The 18,754-nt window shown below is 46.9% G+C and overlaps 1 protein-coding gene across 1 annotated transcript; it reads left to right on the forward strand.

Annotated features, from left to right (window-relative positions):
• Positions 1 to 345: 345 nt before the first annotated feature.
• LOC119185945 (tetraspanin-33-like) lies at positions 346 to 13,373 on the forward strand. Its single transcript, XM_075894387.1, has 2 exons — positions 346 to 498; positions 12,902 to 13,373. The coding sequence occupies exons 1-2, from the start codon at positions 347 to 349 to the stop codon at positions 13,251 to 13,253; spliced, it is 504 nt and encodes a 167-aa protein (XP_075750502.1). The 5' UTR covers position 346; the 3' UTR covers positions 13,254 to 13,373.
• Positions 13,374 to 18,754: the final 5,381 nt, after the last annotated feature.

The following is an 18,754-nucleotide window of genomic DNA, read 5'->3' on the forward strand; positions in this document are numbered from 1 at the left end:
TAAACTGCTCTGTACCTAATTTTAACGGAGCACAAATATCTATCTTAATAATATATTCTATATTGATTGGAGGCGTCCTGCTTTTTTTATTTTAACACCTCACAATGGGACCTATGTTTTCAATCCTGAAAAGTTTGGGACAAGTGTGGTTTTTTATAGCATTTTCAAAAATGCATAGAGTTGAATTGAAAGCGGAAGAAAAAAAAACAGGGCGACATGTCATTTTTTCAGCGTTTCATTGTTCGCGCTGTTTTAACATAACGTACGCAAGCCGACCAGAGCAGATAATGGACTTTAGCACAAATTTATTGCTAATATGCGTGATACGTCCAATTTCGTAGGAAGCATGAAGAGTGTGATAAAGACGACAATGTCTGAGAAGCTCGTGGTCCACTACCGCGATTCTCAGGATATTCACGACCTCGTAGACGCAATACAGCATTACCTCAAGTGCTGCGGCATGACGTCACGAAACTTTCGTGACTGGAACGACAACATGTAGGTGAGCTCACAACCTCATTCGCCGCTTTTACTTTGAAAACAAGTGTTGGTGCAGAGAGCTTACAAAGCCTCAAATCATGGAGGCATTGAAAAACAATGTTACTTGCGGAAAGTTTTAGAAAGAGGTACTGCAATGTACAGATGTAATAAAGCTCTTTGCGAAAGCTGGTGGTTCATTGCATCGGCTTAGAACAAAGAAGGAGCAACATGTCGTCTTCGCACATACTGAGGCAGCTATACGCGATCCTATGTTTTTTTTATAATATTATTCGTAAGATATGCAATGATCATTGAAGGAATATTCTGAAAAATATGCATATTGGCCACGCCACCTTCAGTGGTTAGCGACTGTTTTATTATTTTCGTGCATATATCAAGCTGTTAGTTAAAGGCCCACTTAAGAGTTAGGCTTTTTTTGCGTACTAGTGAAGTACAGTTTCACAATCCCGAAAACGCCAATTTTGCCGCGACTCAGCGCTTGCTAAGCGAGAAAACGCGCGAAACAAAAATGCGTGTGGAGACGCCACTCGAGATTCCTGCACAAACACTATGACGTGATGGGATTTGAAGGCGTGCACTGGGTCTTAGGTAGCTCCTAATCAATACTTTTTGTACATTTTCACCTGTGGGTATTTATCACACGAACTTCCAGTACATTTGATCGACACAACGTCTCCAAACTTTCGATAGTGCAAGGTGAAATGTTTGACGCCAAACACGTGAGCATCGGCGTGAGAGAGAGAGAGAGAAAACATTTATTGAAAGAAGCTTGTGAATAAAGGTGGGAGGGTCCCTTATTCTAGGAACCCTCTGGCTTGGACAGCCCGCCGAGCTCGAGCGCCTAGTTGAGGCTGCTCGAGCAGGTCTGGCTGAGAGATCACAGCTTCCCACGCTTCACTGAGGAGGTCAGGGTCCACATCTGGTGCTGCTGCTCATAGTCTTGGGACGCTTACTTTGCACTGCAGTAGGAGGTGCGCCAGAGTGTCTGCCACATTGCAGTGAGGGCAGATGTACCTGTGCAAAAACGTTGGCCTCATAAGGTGCAATAGTACGCCGTGGGTGAACGTGTTGTTTTGAAGATGCCTATAGTCAGTCCCTTCGTCTCTTGTGAGTTTCGGATGTGTCGGAGGGTATAACCAGCGTACGAGCCGATAATGTTGCAGTAATGCATGGTATTTAGTGGTATGGCTTCTTTTGCCTTTGATTCTGTTGTTGAGTGGGAGGTGCTTCGGATCTCATATGGGAATGCTCGGTTGACGCATTTGCGGGCTGCGGTGTGTGTCGCTTCATTTCCCTTGAGGACTTCATGACCCGGAATCCACACGATGCATGTGTAGGGAGGAGGATTGTCCATGCGCTATAGTAGCCTAATCGCCACCGTGGAGACCCTGCCTTTCCGGTAGTTTTGTGCCGCTGTTTGTGAGTCGGTAAAAACCACGATGGGATCCTCACTCGTCTGGGTGGCGAGTGCTATAGCAGCCTCTTCTGCTGTGTCCGCACGTTTGGCGATGATAGTCGCCGATGCGGCACCGCGCCCTTGTAATCTGTGATGGTAATAGCGAAGACATTACGTCCTGGATATTTGGCTGCATCCACGTGTCGCACCTGCGGGTCATTGCGATGCTTTTTCCGGATCATGTTAACCTGGCGAACCACCTCTCTCGGCACCGTTGAAGATGCATGTTTCGAGGGATCTTCTGAATTCCAAGGCTTTCTCACAACTGAGACGATATTTTGCCTTTGCGTTCTTCGTTGGGTCCTAGGGTGGTCTGGTATCCTGTGCGTCGAAGGACGGCTTGCCCTGTGAGTGACAGCTTGAGTCTCTCGACCTGGTTAATGAGGTGTGCTTCGGTGAGTTCTTCCCACGTATTATGAACTCCCATGCGAAGCAGTCGGTCAGTGGAGGCGGCTGGCGGCAGTCCTAGGGCAAGCTCTGTAGCCTTTTGTATCAGCAGATTAAGTTTTCGTTTCTCCGCTGTCTTCAGGTTGAGGTAGGGAGTTCCGTACGTTATGTGGCCGTAAAGGAGAGCTTGTACCTTTTTAGGTTGTCGTGCTCTTTGAAGCCACTGCGGCGGTTAGCCGCCCTTCAGATTAGGTGGGTGAGCTGTGTCATAGTGTTCTGCAGCCGGGGTAGGGCAGCGGAGCGAAACCCATCTTTATGTATATGTAGTTCAAGGACTCGAAGCGTGTCAACTTGTGGTATTTGGACTCCCTGTAGAAAGACTTGTGGGTCAGGAGTGTCGTAGCTTCCCGAGTGGTCTACCCCGAGTGCGTGCCGCAAGTACTAACAGTTTCAATATTTCCGGAGCACAATGGAGGCCCCAGGTCTTGACATATCTTTCAGTGATGTTAACTGCCTCTTGAAGTCGGTCTTCCTGTTCACTCATACTTGAAACCCTTGTGTACATAGTGATATTGACGCAAGGTAGGCTGGCAACTAAGTAGCCAGCATCTGAAGAGGACTACGAAGTAGATCTGTGTGCGCGTGCTCTGGTGTTCGCGTTTCTGGCCCTTGGGTTGCGCAAGTAAACGCCATATTTTGTACCTGCGTGCCTGTGTCTTTGTGACATTTTCTGGTGGAAGTGCTGGGCACGGTAGATGATACGGTCCCCTGAGAGCACCCCTGACACAAGTCCATCGAGTAGCTCAGCCGAACTTACCCCTGTGCACGTACGTTCCAGCCGTCGTCTCCAGGGACTCGAGCCACAGCACGGTTTGCTGCCTGAACGTCAGAGGGCTATGAATCAAACCCCGCCTAACGTCACTGCGCCAGCACCAGCGCACCTGGTTATCAACCAGCCCAAGACGCCGAAGACATTTCATGGAGCTGCTTTTGAAGATGCCGACGACTGGCTCGGGCATTTCAACCGGGTCGCCGTCATCAACGATTGGACACCAGAGCGTAAGCTACACTGTGTGTACTGCTTCCTGGAGGACTCCGCGAAAACGTGGTTTGAGAACCATGAAGCAGCGCTTACGTCATGGGAGGAGTTTCAACGGCAGTTCCTCAAGGCATTTTCCCGAGAGGACAGGAAGGAGACAGCGGAGCGTGCTATAGAGGCAAGGGTTCAAGGCCCTAACGAAAGGGTGACGACCTACGTAGAGGACATGGATCGGCTTTTCAAGCGTGCGGAGCCCTCCATGTCCGAATCTAAGAAAGTTCGCCACCTAATGCGTGGTGTTAAAGAAGAGATTTTTGCCGGCCTGATTCGAAACCCGCCTGCGACACTTGCGGAGTTCCATGAGGAAGCCACTGCCATGGAGAGGGCCCTTCGACAGCGTGCCAGACAGTATAACCGCGGTGTAAACCCAAGTGAGGTCACTTCTGTCACTCTCGGCAATGACATCAGCGCGTTGCGAGAGCTTATCAGAGCTCTCATTAAGGAAGAGCTACAAAAGATGCAGGTGACTGCTTCACCTGCAGAGCAGCTCTCCGTTGCGAAGATGGTACGCGCCGAGCTACGGCAAGCCGTTCACGCTCCCCAACCATCCGAGGCGCCACAACAGAGGCACTGCGTCGAGATGAGCTACGCGGAAGCAGTGCGACGTCGTCCATCGTGCAGTTCAACCAGCGTATGTTACCCCAATGAGCGACACGCTCAACAAATGGAGGTAGGCTTCCGCCCTCGCAGCTCACCGTTGATCGCCGAAGCAAGACCGAGAAAGAGTGACATCTGGCGTACACCCGACCACAGGCCCCTTTGCTTCCACTGCGGGGAAGCCGGACACGTCTACCGGACATGTCCATACCGTCGTGTGGGTCTCCGTGGATTTTCGCCTAATGCCCCTCGTCCACGACCTGGCGAGCGACCACAGGAAATAGAGAGTTTCATCTCGAATCGTCGCAGTATCGAACATCGGTCACAAGAGCCTCGCTCGTCGTCGCCTGCTCGCTACAGGTCACCGAGCCCAGCCTATTCACGCGGCGCTCCAAGACGCCGTTCACCCAGTCCTGCAAGTCGGGAAAACTGAGTTCAGCGACCTCCGGAGGTGAGGCCGCTGACGCTGACTCTACGGAAGATCCTCCACTACGACGACAGCGACAGCAGCAAAAAGATGTACAGACGCAGTCAAACGGGATGCGAAGAGTGGTGACATCAAACATTGCGGTAACTGTGGACGACGAAGAAGTAATGGCGCTAATTGACACTGGAGCAGACACCTCTGTTATGAGCATGGGTCTTGCCTGCAGGCTGAAGACGGTTTCCACCCAGTGGGCTGGGTCGCAGATACGTACGGCAGGGGGCCATCTTCTTACTCCGGTGGGGCGGTGCACAGCGCGAGTCAGTATTCACGGATTTACGTATCTCGGAGATTTTATAATACTGCCGAGTTGCTCGAGGGACCTAATTCTCGGACTGGACTTTCTGCATGATAATGGAGCCGTGATTGATTTGCAACAGTCGCAAGTGACGTTTTCTACGGCACACGCTTTAGCGCACAACCCTCACGGAAGTTACGTCAATGCTCTGAAAATTGTTGACGATGACGTCACGTTACCACCGAAGAGTAGCGTGTTCACCTTGGTAGCCTGCGACGTTTTCGACGAATTCAACGACTATGAAGGTATTGCTGAGGCAAATATCCCGCTGCTGCTCAAACGAAACATATGCATAGCCCGATGCCTTGTTCGGTTAGAAAATAAACGCTCTCGAGTTCTGCTGACCAACTTCAGCAATGAGTTTCAGCACGTTCCTAGAGGAACTACTGTCGCTTTCCTCAGTGATATAGCCGACTTTTTCGATATCAGCACAATGGATACGACTTCACCACATGCAAAAGCTTGTGCTGACCTGGGAAGCCGCATTCACGTTAATCCAGACTTGCCAGATTCACGAAAAGAGCGGCTGCTAAACCTTGTGAGGGAATTCTCGGACTGCTTCTCCACAGCATCGAAAGTTCAGCGTACCACCGTTACAAAACACCGCATTGTTACCGAGGAGTCGGCGCGGCCTCTTCGCCAACATCTATACCGTGTGTCCCCGAAGGAAAGAGAGGTGATTAAGCGTCAAGTTCAAGAAATGCTGAATGATGACGTCATCCAACCCTCGACAAGTCCGTGGGCGTCACCTGTTGTCTTAGTAAAGAAAAAAGACAACACACTACGCTTCTGCGTTGACTATCGACGGCTTAACAAAGTCACGAAACGCGACGTTTACCCCCTTCCACGGATTGATGACGCCTTAGACCGTCTACGCCACGCCCAGTTCTTCACATCACTAGATCTCAAGTCAGGGTACTGGCAAATTGAAGTTGACGAAGGCGACCGTGAGAAAACCGCGTTCGTGACACCTGACGGGCTGTACGAATTTAAAGTGCTGCCTTTCGGTCTCTGTTCCGCTCCCGCCACATTTCAACGCATGATGGATACTGTACTAGCTGGACTAAAGTGGCAGACGTGTCTTGTATACTTGGATGATGTCGTTGTGTTTTCAACCACATTTGACGAGCATATTTCAAGGCTAAAAAGTGTCCTCACTGCAATAAGGAGAGCGAACCTTACCATCAAGCCCGAAAAGTGCTACTTCGGCTATCAGGAACTCAAGTTTCTCGGCCACGTGGTTAGCCCGGAGGGTGTTCGACCAGATCCGGAGAAGTTGGCTGCCGTTGCCGATTTCCCTCGTCCGGGAGGCAAAAAGGCTGTTCAGCGATTCCTTGGACTCTGTGCGTACTACCGCCGTTTTGTCGAAGGATTTTCGAAAATTGCGGAACCTCTTACAAGACTGACACGGCCAGATGTACCTTTCGTATGGACGGAAGAATAACAACAAGCCTTCGTAGAGCTGCGCAATCGACTGCAGACAGCTCCAGTGCTGGCACATTTCGACGACACTGCCGACACCGAGATCCACACAGACGCCAGCAACGTGGGAATCGGAGCCATTCTAGTTTAATGGCAGAACGGCGCAGAGCGTGTGATCGCTTACGCGAGCCGCAGTCTCACAAAAGCAGAGGCTAATTACTCTGCCACCGAAAAAGAGTGCCTAGCAGTCGTTTGGGCCATTAGCAAGTTTCGACCTTACCTATACGGCCGGCCATTTCGAGCGGTCAGTGACCACCATTCGCTCTGTTGGCTTGCCAATCTACGGGATCCATCAGGCCGCCTCGCCCGCTGGAGCCTCCGCCTTCAAGAGTACGACATAACGGTGGTCTACCGATCAGGACATAAGCATACAGATGCTGACTGCCTGTCTCGTGCTCCTATTTCCCCGACGTCATCTGACACTGAACAAGATTTACCGTTTCTTGGCATCGTCGATGTGGTGCGGATGGCTGAACTTCAACGTGGGGACACTGAGCTACTTCCTGTCATCCATCATCTTCAAGGAGAAGACGTTGTCGTCCCACGCCGACTCTCGCGTGGTTTGGCTACGTATTGCCTGCGGAACAATGTTCTCTACAAGAGAAATCTTGAGAGCAGCCAGGAAACTTTCCTCCTCGCCGTTCCAATGGCACTGCGTGAGGAAGTTTTGCAGGCGTGCCACGACGATCCTTCGGCCGGTCACTTAGGCTTTGCTCGGACATTAGCGCGCATCCGACAGAAGTACTACTGGCCACAGCTGTATTCGTCCGTTCAGCGCTATGTCCGCACCTGCCGTGACTGTCAGAGGCGTAAAGTTCCACCCGCAAAGCCCGCCGGTTTCCTCCAACCTTTAGATCCACCTCGAGCACCGTTTCAGCAAGTAGGAATGGATCTTCTTGGTCCCTTCCCTACGTCATCCTCAGAAAATAAGTGGATAATTGTCGCGACCGACTATCTGACTCGCTATGCAGAAACCAAAGCTGTGCCTAAGGGAACTGCAGTTGAAGTCGCCAGATTCTTTGTCCACGACATTGTTTTGCGCCATGGTGCACCTGCTGTTCTCACAACCGATCGCGGAGCAGCATTTACGGCAGAGCTATTGCAACAAGTCACCAAGCTGACGCACACCAACCACCGGAAAACAACAGCTTATCATCCCCAAACAAACGGCTTGACGGAGAGGTTAAACAAAACATTGGCCGACATGCTATCTATGTATGTTGACGTAGAGCACAAAACGTGGGATGAAATTTTGCCGTACGTCACATTTGCCTATAACACCGCTGTGCAAGAGACCACAGACCTAACACCGTTCGAGCTTGTTTATGGCCGTCGCGTCACAACACCGTTAGACGCTATGCTCCCTGTAGACCAGGACAACAGCGGAAATGACAGCGTTGACGACTTCGTTGAGAAAGCCGAGGGAGCCCGCCAGCTTGCACGGAACCGCATTCGCGCGCAGCAAGATATCGACGCTCGCCGTTACAACCAAGGCCGAAGGAGCGTCCACTATCAACCAGGTGACTATGTATGGGTGTGGACACCAGTTCGACATCGTGGGCTTTCGGAGAAGCTATTGCGGCGCTACTTTGGCCCTTACGAAGTTGTGCGCTGCCTCAGTGACGTGAATTACGAGGTAGTTCCCCAAAGCTCCGACACCAGTTTAAACCGAAGACGTCCACGTCCAGAAGTAGTCCATGTAGTACGGATGAAACCGTACCATGCCCGCGACTTGTGAACACTTCGAACTTTTTCCTTATTATCCACAACAGCGTGGGCTTTTTTTTTTCATTGACGTGATCATTTTTTTTCTTTCATGGCCACCTCTAGCATCTCAATCAATCGACCGGGACGGTCTCTCTTGAAAGGGGGAATTGACGCAAGGTAGGCTGGCAACTATAGTAGCCAGCATCTGAAGAGGACTACGAAGTAGATCTGTGTGCGCGTGCTCTGGTGTTCGCGTTTCTGGCCCTTGGGTTGCGCAAGTAAACGCCATATTTTGTACCTGCGTGCCTGTGTCTTTGTGACAATATCATCGGCGTATAAAGGGTGATCTATCCCAGGGACAGCGTCCAAGAGACGTGGGAGCATAAGGAGGGCCAAGTTCAAAAGCACTGGTGATATCACTGAGCCCTGCGGCGTGCCTTTGTTAAGGGAGTTGAAAAAGCTCGCTCCTGATATTGGCAATCCCTGCAGTGGCAGTGCGGTTGGTGAGAAAAGCCAGCATAGAGGCGTATGTCTTGACACCACAGCCGACATCTTCCAGGCTACGCAGAATAGCTTCGTGGCTCACATTGTACAATGCACCCTTTACGTCCAAAGCTAGAACAGATGACTTATTGTGCTCGCTCAAGCAGAGAAGGATATGTTTCTTTTTCTGCAAGAGAACGTCTTGTGTGCTGAGCGTTTGGCGGAAGCCGAACATGGTGTTCGGGTAGTGACCATTGTCTTCGAGATGTGTGGTGAGCCGCTAATTTACCATGTGCTCAAAGAGTATCCCAGCGCAATATGCAAGGGAAATGAGATGAAGATTCGCAATCAAGATTGGCTTGTTTGGCTTGGGTACCATGGTCACCTCTGAGTGCTTCCAGGCTTGAGGTAGCTCGCCCTTCCTCCAGCAGTTGTTATAGTGCCGAAGGAGTGCCGTCTACGCCCGGGGCGGTAGCTGAAGTAGGTGCTTTTTGGTCACTCTGTCTTTTCCTTGGATCGTGTTGCGCGTAAGCTTAGCGAGGGCCGCTTAGCTCTGCGAGCGTGAAAGACTGGTCTAGTGCTTCCTTCGGTGCTCCTCGGTACTCCCTGGATGTCGAATTGTTGATGGAGGTAGCTTGCTGGTTAACCAAGCCACGCACTTTTGCTTCAAGTTCTTGGAGTAACTGGTGCTCTGTGCCATCATAGTTGTGCATGAGCCACTGAATTGTATTTCTTTAATTAGTTTTTGTGTGGGTGTCGTCGATCAGGGCTCGAAGAATGCGCCAAGTCTTCTTTGTGCTCAATGTCTCTTGAAGTTTGTTGCAGAAGGACCGCCAGTTCTGGCTCGCAAGGTTTTCGGCGTACTCCTGTGCCTGTCTAGTGAGTACGGCGATGCGGCGCTTCAGCTTGCGGTTGAGCTTTTACCGTTGCCATCGCTTAATAAGCAATCTTTGAGCTTCCCGTAGGGGAAGGAGATGATTATCGACTGCCGGATCGTCCTCGTTCAAGTGTATCGCATTGGTATGTCCGTCAACAACACTTAGAATACTGTTTAACCAGGCTTCATTGTCTTCGATAGTCGAGGCATCATGAAGGTCATTCCTGTAGGCGGTCCAGTTCATGAGCCGAGCTTTTCCTGTGTTGAGTGAGCGGTGGGCCTGTTCGACCTCTATTTGAATTATGTGATGGTCACTTCTTAGAGTGTCTGGTAGCCTTGTCCACGTTGCGTTGTGCACGTATCTAGTGAACGTGAGATCAAGATTAGTATCCCTCGACACGCTGTTGCCCACTCGGGTTGGATGGAGCAAGTCATTCCACAGCGTCAGACCGTGTTCCTGTACAGCGTCGTAAACACGCGCCGCCTTCTTGGTGGTGCTGTGATAGCGCCAGGCCGTGTGTGGAGCATTGAAGTCCCCAACTATGACGAGTCGGCTGCCGTTAACCATTTGATGGAGCTCGCGGACGAAGTGGTCGTATTGGTGTAACTGCTCTCGCGGAGGGCTGTAAAGGTTGGTCAGGTATAAGTTTTGTTGAGTCTTCCGAGTGGGGATTATCTTCACGATGGTGTGTTCGATGCCAATGTCTTCAATTTCATAACGCTGTGCGGTTAGAGTCTTCTTTACTAAAATTGCAGTGCCGGGTGAGCATGTGAGAGTGCTGTAGCCAAGGAGCTTGATTTTTTCTGTGTGGGTTTCCTTCAACGCGATCATATCTAGATTATTTGTTTTAACATATTCTTGCATGTTTGCAGGACGAGGTCTGTAGGATCTGCATTTCTAGTGCCAAATTCGAACAGCGGGGAGTGGCTCAGACTATCTATGGGTGGGAGCTGCCATTCTGGCTGTTGATTCCCGCCTAGTGCAGGTCGTTTGGTGCTGTCGATCGAATTTCCGCTGCAGTTTCATCCCCTAAAGTATTTGCTCTTTCCGCTTGGTCCTTGATTGCGCCACCAGCTGCTCATGGGTAACGAAATTTTTGTATGCATATGTTACGAAGTTATGCTGTTGTGCCATGAAGCCATCAAGCTTGGCATCGAGCGTGCTTACAGTACGGGTCAGTGGTTCTATCTTTCCAAAATTTTAGTAACCACTTTCTCTACGGTTATGTCTATGAATGCGAGGAGTTTCACAGGGAGGGCTTATTCGAAAGCTTCAAGGCGTAGTTCGACGAGTTCGAGCATCTTCGCTTCATGTGCTTGCAGCCTTTCTTCTACCCGCTTCATTATTCTGGCTTCCATCTGTTTTAGTATGCTGTCGTCAAGTTCTAGTGTGCTACAATCGGCTGGTGGGCGTTGTTGTACCCTCCGTTGTAGATCTTGGACTTTATTTTTTAGAGCCAAGATGGTCGCTGTCTGAGCAGGCGAGATGGTCGAGGCACTTGTAGTATTTAAAGAACTGGGCCCGTCACTACCGGTCACAGCGGTGGCGTAACTGATTCCCCTAACGGAGCGAGACTATGATGGCGTGCGGGATTCAGAGCGACCTTTTTTCTTAAAGCGAGAGTGACTTCGGTAAAATTTTGGGGGAAAAGAGGGGGCGCGTGAAATTTCTGGTGTGATAACTGACCCGGGTAAATCATTGGTGCAAGCACTGCAGCGATTCTCACGGGCGCGGGCTTTATCGAGGTGCTGTCGTCTTACTTGATAAGGAGGGGAGTTGCCCGGAGTTTCTTCTTGCATTTTCTTTTTCAGCAGTCTCATGGTCTTCTCCGCAGATCTTGCACATCGGTTGGCAGTCATGTGGTTCTGTGTCCTTGTCGTGGCCACATTTGTATCAGAAGTTCACTTTCGTATGAGGGCAGATGTCTTTTCGGTGACCTATGGCGCCAAAGGTTCGGCAATATTGGATGGACTTCCGGTATTGCTTGCATCGCTAGTCTCCACTGAGGTACGTTACGTAAAAAGGAAAGGAACGTGCTGCCCGCCGAAAGTGATAACTGCAGCTGTGAAAGATCCCAGCATGCGCGCGCCAAGGACGTGGTAACTGGGGTCTACGAGAAGTCCTGCAACAATCTCTGTGGGGCTTGTTCCTGGTTCGAGGCTGTAGATCACTCCGCGGCACACACCATTGGGGTTTCGAGTGTGCGGATTTATTTGATATATTACTTCACCGAGCTGTATAGCATTTATAATTTTCAGTTGGGAAGCTCGTTCAGTACTCGCTGTGCTTGCGATGATCACATTCTCTACTTTCTCCACCTGCACTCGCACATGGTCATAGAAGTCCTGCTGGTCAAGCCACTGGATCTTCCGATGGCATGTGTAATTTCGATGAGTGTTCGTTTTGAAAGATCTAGTCCTGGTTGCGGGCCGATACAATTTTCAAGTCATCAGCAGGGAATGGCAGCATCCTAGTGCTGCGTTGACGTTGCGGTTGGGATTCGGCGTCTGGCTTCACAGGTTGCGTAGCTCGTTCTTTGGCTGACTTGTCTTCTTTGGCTGACCTGCCTTTACGGCCAGCGTGAAGCCACTCAATGTGGGCTTCGCCTGTCGTTTTGCCACTATTTTCATCAAACGTTCATTGTAATGCCGTTCTTGAGTTACCCTCCGTGTTGTGGACTTGCATCATACTCGGGCTTTCTTGACGTGGGTTAGACGTCTGCGTTTCCATGAGAGCGTTAGCACTTTACCTCAGATGCTGCGTGTCTCTGTGTTGCGTGAGCAGCGTGCTCGTGCACCTATGAGCCGCTGGCGACCAGCTCGTTTCGCAGGCCCGTCCTCGTTCCTCAGCGGCGTTCGCGTGCAGCGCGGCCTCTGAATTTCTTGGCGATGTTGCGTCCCACCGAACAGGCACAATATGTTTAGAGTTCAATATCTAGTAAAAAAAGTACCCTCACTGCGATGAGTCTGGTATCAAACCATACCCTGCGACGTGAGGAATCCCAGGTCACCAAATGCAAGCTGTGTCCAGGCAGGGTTGCGAAGAAAATAGCAATAAGAGCAGGAGCCCATGTGAGGTGCGACTACACACCCAAGCCACCTGGCGGCCACCGCATTGGTGGGAAAATTATAAACAAAACTTCAACCTCAATCTTCTTCGCTAATATTAAGCTTATGATAGTCAAAAAATGCTACCAGAGTTTTCAGAGTGCAGTTTGTCAATCTAGAACAAATCATTGTTTCACAACAGTGTTCCTTTATTGTCACAGAACGTCAAAATGCATTGACCCGGACTTTCAAGTGTGTATGTGTTGAACACAGCACTGTTCTTTTAGCTGTTAAATATGCAAAAAAGCAAAGCTAACACCCCATTATGGCGTATCCAAACCCACCCATAGGATGGCTTATATTATCAATGATAACACAGGTCAGCACAGTTCGTGGGTTTTCGATGCTTGGAAAAAAACTTAACCTATCACAAGTATCCAATTCCTTAACTCGTCTTGTCTTCATTGAACTTGTCTTTGCAGTTACTTCCACTGTGACGCGTCGAACCCGAGCCAAGAATGGTGCTCGGTGCCGCCATCGTGTTGCCGCCCCGAGTCAACTTTCACCGGCATCTTCTGTGGGCGCAGCGTACTGAACTTGTCCGATCACGAGGCGTGGTTCCGCGTTCACACGGGAAGCTGTCCTGACGCGACAAACCGCTACGTGAAGGAGCACGTCATGATCATCGGGGGTGTCTGCCTCGTCGCTGTCATTGTTCTGGCCTTCATAGACATGGTTACGAATGCCGTAATTGACGAGATCGACATCATTCGGAAGATATATGACCATGTCAACGGTGCAGAGGGCGGAGTGTCATTCACATTCACAACCTAAGATGCAATATTCGTTATAACGTGTCCCGTTTTTTTTTGCTATTTACATATACACGTTCAATCTTTCCTGGTAATCAATCTTGTTCACTTTTATAAACTTTTTTAAAATATCTTTAGCACATCAGGCCACAATAGCGAATAATCGCAACCTAAATAGTTGATCGAAAGATGTGAAAATTCAAGAGCTTGGTTTTCTTTGTTACACGTTATAATAAATAATCTTAACAGAAAATGACGCATGGAAAGTCTACGAAAAAAAGAAAAGTAGGCAAAAACGTACCTTGCTGTAAGCGGTAATCCATCTGTCCTCTTTAGGCAGGCATCCTCTTTAGGCAGACAATCTCAGAGTCAAGGCCGCTAGTAGCCCTGACTCTGAGTTTAAAACATCTTTCGGCCTGTTGGCGTCACGCACCACGTGAATATTTTACGAGCTGGCAGCTAAATAATAATCACTTGCATACAGCCTAAATACATCAAGTCTTCCAGAACAAAAGCCTCACTATGAACAAAGGAAAGAAATCGGAAATTCAAGGCTCATTCGTCATTACCTATTTCCCTCTGGGAATATGGATGAGGAATAAAGTGGTACAGTACATGACGTAGAGGTGACACCGTCTTTGAATGAAAAAGCTGAAATCTACCTAGACAGAGGGATTTTGATTCCCAGAAAAGCATAGAGGCCTGCGTGAGTAACAGTGTTCTCTTGCCTGCTCCTCTACACCGGGGTAGGAAAACGGTAAAGCAACCACAATTGGATAACGATGTTGATATATGGTTGTGAATATATACCGTTGCTACAAGTTGACCAAGTGCTATATTCTACATCGAGTCGAATAATTTACAAGAAGGTTATAAGTGCTCTTACGACCACAGTCTCACTGTTGACCTCAAGTGAAGCGCCGAACACAAGTTGATCACGTTGCGGCACATTACGATATCGACAAGTAAAATAAATAAAATTCTGTCATTGGCGAGTTCATGCAGGATACGTAAAAAACAGTGTTCATGCGTTTGTGGCACCTGATGGTGAATATAACAGGCGTCACTTTCACTGCAGCCGACAATATGGGTATAACAGGCGCAAAAGTTTTGGGACAGGAACATAAAAACGCAGAAAGTACAATTGCATTTTCTGCCATTATTGTCAAATATTTCAACTAAAAATCAAGCAATTTTTCCCTCAGACAACCGCAGTCTTCCTCTAAATATTGTCAAATTTGCCGTGTGTGCTTGGCGTTTCGTGTACGGTCTTCAAAAGCCATTTCAATTACATGCGCCTTATTGCTGAATTTCCCCTCGCTCAGCATTTTACTTGATTATTGGTGAGTAGTGAAGCAGGACCCCTCTAACTTTGGAAGTGTACCAGTGCTAAGTAGTGTGGTTTTCTTTATATGCAAGGTACATCAATGACTGCCAGCGCACAACTTTCTCTTTAGACTTCAAACAGAAATATGTGACACAGTCCCCCTCATTTTTTTATGTTGGTAAGGGTCGTTCATTAGGGTAATATTTCCCCTTGAGCGGGTAATTTTTTTTCTCTGTTTTCAATGCCCTATTTAATTACAGATGTGCCCTAAAAAGTGTAATAGTACTACAAAGGTGGTGAGATTATTGGTGCGGCTTGATATTGTAACCCTTTGAAACATGTTAGAACAGTCTTTATATCTTTTAACCTTTCTTTACTATACAATATCAGCCACACTAATCATGCAGTGGAACAAGACGACAATTGGTTTGTTTTCTTTTTCGATTAGATCGTCAAACGAGTGATGTTGTTTAATAATAATTGTATCAAGCAAATTATGCGATAGGGCGAAAATTTCCTTCAGAATGTTAGGCTCGGGGCGTGAAAGAGTAGCAATACCTTTGTGTCTCCCCGGATACCAGGCGTTTTTCATTTCTTAATTGTCATTTTCTTTCTGGTGTTTAAAGCACTAGTCACGTTGGCAGTGTTTAGGCAGCCTGTTGAAGGAAAAACTGTATTCACAGAAGACTTTAATTCACTGCATTTTTCTTGGGAGCTAAGGACAAATTTTTGTTGAAGGCGGCTGTGGGAATAGATCACTGACCACAGCCTTTCGTGTCCGAATAAAGGCCACGTAACATTTGTCCGAAATCAGACTTGCTCAGTATTGGATTGACCCTTTTTCTTCAATGCAATCAATTTTTTTTCATCGGCTGTTGTTGACTCAACAACTAACAGCGACCACCTTCTTATTGTTTTTATATTACCTGTTGAGTCATAACTTTAGATCGGCCAACACGCACATATGAAAACCATGGTAAATTTCATGCCTCTCTGCATTGTGCCATTTCTAAATTTCAAAATGCGAGTGCTAACGAGATTGCATGTACGAATGGCTATATGCTAAAGAGATCTAGAAAAATACTGAATTCACTATTCGATTGAGTAAATCACCTTCATTTTGTTGGTGGAAGGATGAATTTACGCGGGATTATAGAAGCCTAAATTCCGGTAGAAAACTTCTCAATAATCAGTACTCAACAAACTGGAAATACTATCAATTGTTTGCTCTCGTATTAAAGCGTACTATTAAGCGTGCGAAAAAAAAATACGACAGTTCACATTACAATTACCCTTCCAAATTAAAAAAAATGAGCGTGATTTGTTCCCATAGCTCGTGAGAAGTAAAGTACTGCCAACGCCTTTAACCTTACAATCATGTGTCTTTATGCCGGAAGAAATGAACTACTCTCTAGAAGACAAAGTGCTAAGTTTAAAGCACTGCTTCACTGCTAAATTTTCGTCAATTCGCTTTGTGCAAGTAATATCACTCGGATTTAAAAAAAATTGTTAGCTGAAGTAAGTCACATAGTACGATGCCGAACAAGGACATCTGCAGAACCAGATGAAAAAAAAAGATTTTTTTTTATTTATGGTCTTACTTCAGGAATTGCCTAATCTTCTGCTGAAACTTGTGAAATATTTGTTAGGGAACGCATGGATCCCGCCAGAATGGAAACTTGCTAAAATTATAATGTTGCTCTGAAATCAAACTGGAGCATACATGTTGGATAACAAAAGACCAATCACATTGACATTAAACTTTAGTGGAATTGTTTTATAGGATAATCAAAATACAAAGAATGAACTTATTGACGAGAGGTCAGTTTATAGCCTCTGTTCGATTGGGTTAAAGACTAGTTGTTTATTTTTGAATATCCATATTCATTTGAAAAGTCATATGCAACTTGCTCGGCAACGTAACAAATCTGCAGCTTTAATTACGTTACACTTCGCTAAATCATATCACACCGTAGAGCACTGTATTTTTATAAATCGATTAAAATAGCTTGATTTCTAACGTATCTAATAACGTAGGCTCGCACTTTTCTTGCAGACAGAAAATTTCACTCTTTTAAAGGTGGGTGTAGATCATCAACTCACAAACAAATAAGAGGACTACCGCAAGGCTCAGTGGTTTTCCCAGTGCCATTTAATGCACTAATCAGCACAATTACACGTCACCAGAACATAACAAATTATGTTTATGCAGACGACGTCGCGTTTTTTGCAATCGCTCATCACATTCAGACTTTATCTAAACGGCTACAGATTTACCATAACACTATGGATAGCTGGCTCGATGGTAAGTGATTTATGCTTAATTCGGGTGAATGCGCGCTTCTTATTCTCCTACTGCAGTGTCGTGTGCACATCTCACTGTCTTATTATCATCAGGATATACGACAGGCAGAATCTATTAAGCAACTAGAAGTAATTCATCATACATTGCTTAACTGGCGACCTCAAATTGAATATATCGCCGGAAAACATGCGCGGGCCTGTGGCGTATTACGTAGGCTAAGCAACTACCTCATAAGTATTAGAAGAGACCCGCTGATATTGATATATGCCATATACATTTGTCCTATTTTGGAAGCCGGTTGTACACCTTTCTCTAAGGCTTCAGCTTGAAAATTAGACCTCTTCTTTGTTTTCGGAAAGGCAAGCTTTGCGCTTATGTCCTAACCTGCATAAAACAGTTCCTAACATTACGTTCTCTACCTAGAATCGAGAGTTCCTTCTATTTCCAGCAGAATTTGCATTTAACTGTACAAACAATCTTGAGAATTTATGATTCACTATTACGACAATGAGAAACGGCCTTTTTTTTCAACCCGGTATGAATTTTCGAAGCTTCATAGCCACGATTTCACAGCCAACAAGTCATAAACGCACATATATCCAATATCATCCCGACTGGTCATAAGTCATACCCTCTGGAAATTCAAATTGATGATATTTTTTTCAAATGAAGCCCCATGACTTCCCTGTAATAACTTAGATGCTTTATTACAAGATCAGCTGCGCAATATTACAACAATTGTTATTGTTCTTGCAGACGCATTAAAATCAGATGAAAACTGCTGTGTTGGTATACTTAGAACGAATTCATACTGTTCTTATACTTTTCAACTATCTGATCTATACCCGTTTTTGTGGCTGAACTTTTGACAGTTGTGGCCGCTTTGCGCCTGTTGGAAATGGCAATTACACCAGCTGTCATGATAACATATTCTTTATCTTCCAGTGCGACACTTTCTGTTAGTGCTGAATGTTAACTACTAAAGGCGTTCCATGCACCAGTACCTGCTGACCCGCCGGTCGAGGGATCGAATCTCAAAGGCGGTGTCTGCATTTTCGATGGAAGTGAAATTGCTGTAGACCCATATGCTCAGATTTGGGTGCAGGTTAAAGAAATCCAAGTGGCCGAAATTTCCGGAGCCCTCCACTGCGGCGTCGCTCATAATCAAAGGGTGGTTTTGGGATGTTAAACCTCACATACCACCCAATCAATGGACCAACATTTATTATATCCCTGGCAGTATGCCTTTTGTTAAACTTGTAAACTACAAGTACATGTTATGAGGCTGCGCTTCTAAATTTTTACAAACACAGGTGGGGTTAGGCACCTTCACCACTGAGCACGCTCTGTGGTGAACTGAAAACAATAAATAATTTTTATACCTGCGCTCGGTTCATTACAGAGCGAAAAATTGTTTTAGGAATAACTTTACGTGGTATTAGATTGAATTTATTTTTGCCTGTCATTTGGTCATTCGGAGCCTCTATTTCTCGGTTCTCCATTGAGAAGGTATGCGTGGCTGTCAAGGACTATAATAATGAAACTCATCAATTGAGTAATTTATCAGTATTATTATGCTGACATATATACGACATTTATACGTATGACAGTAAGGGTAATACGCTAACCTAAAGAGATTTTTGTTTCCTTGTTTTCTTTTTGTTCAAATGTATACATTAGGTCAAGCACCATAGTGTTCAAGGTAATCGGTATTCTTTCTAATATATGACTTGTATTCTTCTAAAGCTTCGTAATATTTCGTAAAACCACTCAATTCTTGGCCGATCCCCCACGGTGAGTATGCGCCACAAGCCATAGGTGAAAAAAAGATGCTGTTTTAAGAAGGTCACTTTGAGCATTCGGCGCCTCTACTCTGGGCTACAGTCACAGG

Source organism: Rhipicephalus microplus, chromosome 5 (assembly GCF_043290135.1).
Source record: "Rhipicephalus microplus isolate Deutch F79 chromosome 5, USDA_Rmic, whole genome shotgun sequence".
NCBI lineage: Eukaryota > Metazoa > Arthropoda > Arachnida > Ixodida > Ixodidae > Rhipicephalus > Rhipicephalus microplus.

Coding starts and splice junctions, on each gene's coding strand:
- LOC119185945 (XM_075894387.1), top strand. CDS start 347: ATGAAGAGTGTGATAAAGACGACAATGTCTGAGAAGCTCGTGGTCCAC. Junction 499..12,901: donor CGTGACTGGAACGACAACAT/GTAGGTGAGCTC, acceptor TTGTCTTTGCAG/TTACTTCCACTGTGACGCGT.